Raw genomic sequence first — 6,068 nt, 5'->3', positions numbered from 1 at the left:
TGCCCTCTCAAAACCTGGAACCCCTTGGGGGATGTTGGAGAGCCGGTTTTGGCCTGATCCCTGCAGGCCAGACGGAGGGACCCCACTGGTGCACGAATCCATGCACTGGGCCTCTAGTGAGAATATAAATATATATAACATATTTCCTATACATCTCTCCCATGAATATATATAGAATTCCATAATAGAGTTCATATTTTTTAAATTCTCAAATAAAATGCCTAAATATATTATGATGCTTGAAAACCTTGCTGCTTTTCTCATTGGAATTTTTCTATTGAATAAAGTAGATAGTCTACATGGTGGAAAATTAGACATTTTCCTGGAGTGAATTAAAAAAAAGAATCCAGTATTTATTTAGAATAGAAAGACATGAAGCTAGTAAACATTTTTATTTTCCCTGAATTTGACCTCCTATAAAAAAAGGAGATGTTTTACCCTAGATCAAAAAGGGATAAATGAGCAAAGAATAATAGCATGAATTATACAAAGCTGCATCAGGCACCTGAGCAGGCACTATGCAATTTGAAACAGTTAAAGACTAAGCAAAAAATTAAGCTGATTCCATGAAGTAACATAGTCTAGATAATTAATATGGATCCTACAACTGACTATCAAATGAGGTTGCATGGGACAGCTGAGATGATGATTAGATTAGTTAATGAGAAATAAGAAAGCTACATTTCCTTTGCAAATAGAAGTGATTATGTGTTACATTGGTGAGCCTGAGGAAGGACATACCATGTTTCTTTAATTTGATAAATCAAATTTTGTCTTTTCCATGACCCCTCCCATCACTTCTCTAATTTAAAACTCAATTTCCATAATCATGTGAGAGTCTTGAACTTATTAAGGGCCCGGGAATAGGTCTGAGTCTATAATAATTGCAGGCTCTCATCATTTCCCTGACTCCTGATGCTATCGACTATGTTTCCAGTCTGTCCTTCCTCAAGCAGTTGGCTCCATTCAGTCTCACACGTGCTCATCCGAGTCATCCATTCCCTTGCCTACAGATGTGCTCACAGCTACTTTCACTGCTTCTCTACCAGCCACAGTTCCTAATGTCCAATCTCCACCAATACTCTGCTGCAATCTCTTATATAGAGCCTCATGCCCAAGTTGCTTTGGTCTCTGCCCCCACCACTACCTTCCCCCACAACATACCCCTTTGTCCTTGTGAATCTCTGCTTCACTGGGTTTTGACTTCCTCCCATCTAAGGCTGAGGGTTGTCATCTTCCAGTTACCTGCTTTGCTTTTATAACTCCATTGTCAACCATTGGTTTCAATGGTGCTATCTCAGTGCACCTAAGTATCTTTTCTTCTACAATGATAAATGTTTACAGTCTCTTTTCTTTTTTAGAGAAGCACCCTGACTAGGCCATGGATCTGAACCCTCAACCTGGATATGTGCCCTGATCCGGAAGTAACCTTTGGGTGTATGGGACATGACGCTCAACCAACTGAGTCACACCAGCTAGGGCTACACTCTCTTTTCAATTGCCTAGTGCACTGCTTATCAAACTGCTCAGAGGCCTCCTCAGCCCTGCCACAGGGAAGCCAGACTCACAGCGAGGGCTTCAACAGTGACCGCTCCACGGTCTGAGCATTTCTGTCAGGGCGCTTTGAACAATGGTCATGTGGCTAAAAGAACTGGAAACCAATTCAAGTCTAACTCTAACTGTGCAGAAAAGAAAGCAAAAGTTAAGGAAATTGACTAAAGACCTTCCAGAGCTGAGGGGTCAGTGCTGACATGTACACATAAGGAACTGGTGGACATTGAAATTGGGTCTCAAAAGAACTGTTGGTCCAGAAAGAAACTCACTACAGACTGATTCATTTGCCTGTCAGCATACCTATTATTGCTCGTCTCACATTCAGTTCTTATAAGTATATCTCTAGTGACACATGATCTCGCTCATCTAGGGGAAATGATGAACAACATAGACTGAGGAACAAGAACAGAACCAGAAACAAGGAGGCATCGATCGGACTATGGGGCCTCAGAGGGAGGATAGGGGTGGGTGGGGGGGAGGGGGGAGAGATCAACCAAAGGACTTGTGTTGCATGCATATGAGCCTAACCAATGGTTAAGTTCAACTGGGGGTTGGGGCATCCGTGGGGAGGGGTGTGGGATGGGAATGGGGGGATGAGGACAAATATGTGACACCTTAATCAATAAAGAAATTAAAAAATAAATAAATAAATAAAATTGGACAGATAAAAAAAAAAAAAGACCTAAAGCAACATCAGAGGCTAGGCCTTACCTTTATTTACACTGAGTGGCCAGATTATTATGATCTCTGAACGCATAATAATCTGGCCACTCAGTGTGTGTGTGTGTGTGTGTGTGTGTGTGTACACACACACACACACATACATATGAGGCCCAGTGCATGAATTCGTGCATGGATGGGGTCCGGCCAGCCTGGCCAGGGGGAGGGGACATGGGCAGCTGGCTGGCCTGCCTGCTGGTCAAACTCCTGGTCGAGGGGACAATTTGCATATTAGCCTTTTATTATATAGGATATACACTGAGTGGCCAGATTATTATGCATTCAGAGATCATAATAATCTGGCCACTCAGTGTATTTTTCTTAGTATTCCCACCTGTCATCTCCTAACTCATCTTCAACAGATTAATAAGTTGTTATTTAAAGAACTAGACCTACCAAGGGACTTGGAATAGAAATTCACCTTCTGAGTTTTAGTCCAATTAATTGTTATACATATCTTTTAGTAAAACATATCTTTTCACAACAGACTCTTTATCTCAGATTGAGGTTTTGTTTATGCAAAAATATTACTGTGAAAAAAAACATGTACCCACATTTTACCTGTTTCTCCAAGAATTCTACACATTCAAATTAGGGTGTGTGATTTATTATGTAACAACATATACTGAAAAACTGTACCTACCAGACACTGTTAGGCACTTGTGGCTTCTGCTCTTGGGGAGCTCAGAAATTTCTTTTGTGCCTGGGAGGGTATAGAACCAAATACCTGGTCATGTAATTCCTTTTCCTGCATTCCTTTGAATTTTCTTCAGGATTTTAGGCTGAAGTGGTAAAGACTTTATAACGAGGCACTATAATAACGATGGCACTGGGAGGGGTAGTTTCTTCCAAGAAGAGAATAATTGCATTCACTATTTTTAATCTGCATTGGCCAAAGTGATTGCTGCTTCAGACCACAATGATGAAGCCAGGAAGTGTGACATTTTTAATTTCCCCACCAAAACCAGTTTAAAATCTTGTTTTGAATTTGATATATATTCTTATGATGAAATTCTTAATGGTTTTCATTTATTTGGCTTACGATTTTAATTATATGTTCATTTTTATAACATCTTGCAACTGTTCAGTATTTTATCAGGATGGCAAACAAGAATATGTGTATTCCTGAATAACACCGGCTCTGAATTCTTTGTTTAAAATTTTTAATAATATCTCAAAAATCTTAATCAGAAAGGAGTCATAGAACAAAGAACTCCAGCGTGGACCCTGCCATGAGGAACTGGGTTTAGCTCTCTGAAGGGTGCTGGAGGAGGGAGCAGCAAAACAGGGTGGTGCTCCAGCAGATCCCTTCTGCGAAAACAACAGCTGGATATGCCTGGGGGGGGGAGGGGACGGACGGAAGAAAAATTTTTAAATTTTTTTTTTTAAGTGTTGGAAAGTTTTCAGTGAAATCATGATGTCACCAGGATATGTTTTGTCTGTGACTATAATTTGCATAAGTTCCTTCCCATGGAACTGTGTACAATACAAAGGAATGCTTCATGGTACATTCTGCGTGGACGGTGCCAAGACTTTTAAGAGTCCATGGAGGAGACATCATGTACAAAGAATTTCTTTTGTAAATTCTCCCCAAGGAAGAACTAATGAGAAAGGAAAGAAACAGGGCGTGCAAATACTACAACTTCACATTGTATTCGTAGAAAGACTGGGGTTGTTTTGCATTCCTGATCATTGACTAATATTTAGCTTTGTACTTCATATTTTTTTGAGAAGAGGATCCTCATTTTCTTTGATATTTATGGCTTGAAATATGTTCTCATTGTATTATTCTTCCTGTTATAATTACCTCATACATTTTGTCAAATTCCTGGCTTGGAAAGATTTTAATCATCAAGCAAATGTATTTGGGACAAATTTTTGGAGATTTATTTTAGTATCAAGTTAAGGAATGTCTTGCAATAGAGCAGAGATATTCAAGTATCAAATACAATGTCTGGAAATCAAGAGCCATTGAGTTTGTATAATTTTACACAAGAATTTTAATTCCAAAAAACAATTTGAAATTTGTGTATGTGGTTCAAATAGGCTCTTCAGTACTAGTGTAAATCAGAGGATACAAATAAAATAATGGAGCAGAGGCAGGTGAAGTCAGTACATATTGATGTGCCAGATAAATCCAATGCTAGCTACTTCAATGTTTTTGCTAATTTAATGTTAAAATATTTTTTTTTTACATTTATTGATGACCTTACTAACTGGTAATATGAATGACTAAGCCATTTGAACCAGCACTTGCACTAAAAACAAGTAAAATTTCTAAAAGCATCAAAAACCCAAATACAATAAGAAGACTTCTCAGGACAACTTCTAATCCAAAGTAGGAACCTGGAGCAGTAAGGAAATGCTTAAAGCCACTTTCATTGGTTGACTTATTGATTGATTGATTTTAGAAAGAGAAAGGGAGAGAAACACTGAAACGTGGCTCAATTGCCTCTGTCACGTGCCCGCCCTGACCATGCTCCAGCCAACTGAGTCACACTGGCCAGGGAAGACACTTTTAGTTTTTAAGAACTTTGTTGAATGAGATAAACCTGACCTTCAGTTTTGCAAAATGCTTTGGGGCAGAAAGGGCTACACTCCAGGCTCAGAGTCGCCCAGAGTGGGAAGTTCGGGCAGCTCTGCCCTGGAAGTTGGGAGCTGCCAAAAGCTATATCCTCAGGATAAGAGTGAAGAGTAATTAAAGGACCCCATTTCCTCTTTACCCCTAGAAGAATGCAAAGAAATCTGCCATAACCCTGAGACAAGCTAGAGAGAAAGATAACTTCCTGAGAAGTTCTAACCACATGCCAGCTCTCTCATGGATCTGTGGCACCAATTAATACTAACTGTGTTATCAGATACAGCTAAAACTGTGAATTTAATTTTAAATGATTCTTTAATCATTAAAATGATTGGTAGTGTTCCCAAGTACCTGGCAGAAACACATGTGAATACTTTCTGGAGGAATCTACCTTCCTCATCTTAGGCTTTAAGAAAACTTTCTCTTCTGGTCCCAGGCCCTTTAGGAGCCATGAACCAAACCACACATAATCAGTCTAGAAAATGGCACAGAAATGACATCAAGAAACTTCAATCACAAACACAAATCTCTAAAGGGGCAGACCCCAAGTTCCCTAGGAACACGAGCTTTGCCAAGAAACACAAGAAGGGCCTGAAGAAGATGCAGGCTGACAGTGCCAAGGCCATGAATGGTCTTTATGAGGCTATCAAGGCCCTCATAAAGACCAAGGAGGTCAAGACCAATAGTTCAAAGGGCAGCAGCTACAAGCTCAGTCAACTTGCCTACATTACCCCAAGATTGGGAAATGTGTTTGTGCCGGATTGCCAAGGGTCTCAGGCATTGCCAAAGGCCAAGGCCAAGGCTCAAACCAAGCCCCAGGCTGTGGCTGACACTGTAGTCCCAGCTCCAGCTCCAGCTCCAGCTCAGGCTTCCAAAGGTGCCCAGGCCCCCACAAAAGCTCCACAATGGAGGCCTCTGTCTGCTGGTATAAGGATGGAAGAACTCGTGTGACCCCTGGGCTGCTGCCTGCAGGAGGCTGGTGTCCTTCTGTGCTATTGGTACAAATAAACCTGAGGCAAGAGCTGCCCCCCCAAAAATGTCACAAATTTAAAAAACAGAGCATGTCACATAAGCAAAAGTAAGCATACATGTAAAAAATATCTCACATCGGCAGGACAAAGAGGAAGAACAGATGACACAAAGATACCTACTAAAGAAAGCTCCCCTATTCTGGAAGCAAATAGAGAAAGAAAAGAATCTGCTAAGCCTTACT

At 40.5% G+C, this 6,068-nt stretch overlaps 1 protein-coding gene across 1 annotated transcript; it reads left to right on the top strand.

The window, feature by feature from the left end:
• The first annotated feature begins 5,305 nt into the window (after positions 1 to 5,305).
• LOC129149244 (60S ribosomal protein L29-like) lies at positions 5,306 to 5,806 on the top strand. The gene has a single exon (XM_054716735.1). It carries the CDS (start codon positions 5,306 to 5,308, stop codon positions 5,804 to 5,806), a length of 501 nt encoding a protein of 166 aa, XP_054572710.1.
• The last annotated feature ends 262 nt before the right edge of the window (positions 5,807 to 6,068 follow it).

This window comes from Eptesicus fuscus, chromosome 6 (genome assembly GCF_027574615.1).
Source record: "Eptesicus fuscus isolate TK198812 chromosome 6, DD_ASM_mEF_20220401, whole genome shotgun sequence".
NCBI classification, from domain to species: Eukaryota; Metazoa; Chordata; class Mammalia; order Chiroptera; family Vespertilionidae; genus Eptesicus; species Eptesicus fuscus.
This window is presented reverse-complemented; position numbering and strand designations above follow the sequence as displayed.

Excerpts from the sequence above, each read along its gene's own strand:
- LOC129149244 (XM_054716735.1), top strand. The coding sequence starts at position 5,306 with ATGAACCAAACCACACATAATCAGTCTAGAAAATGGCACAGAAATGAC.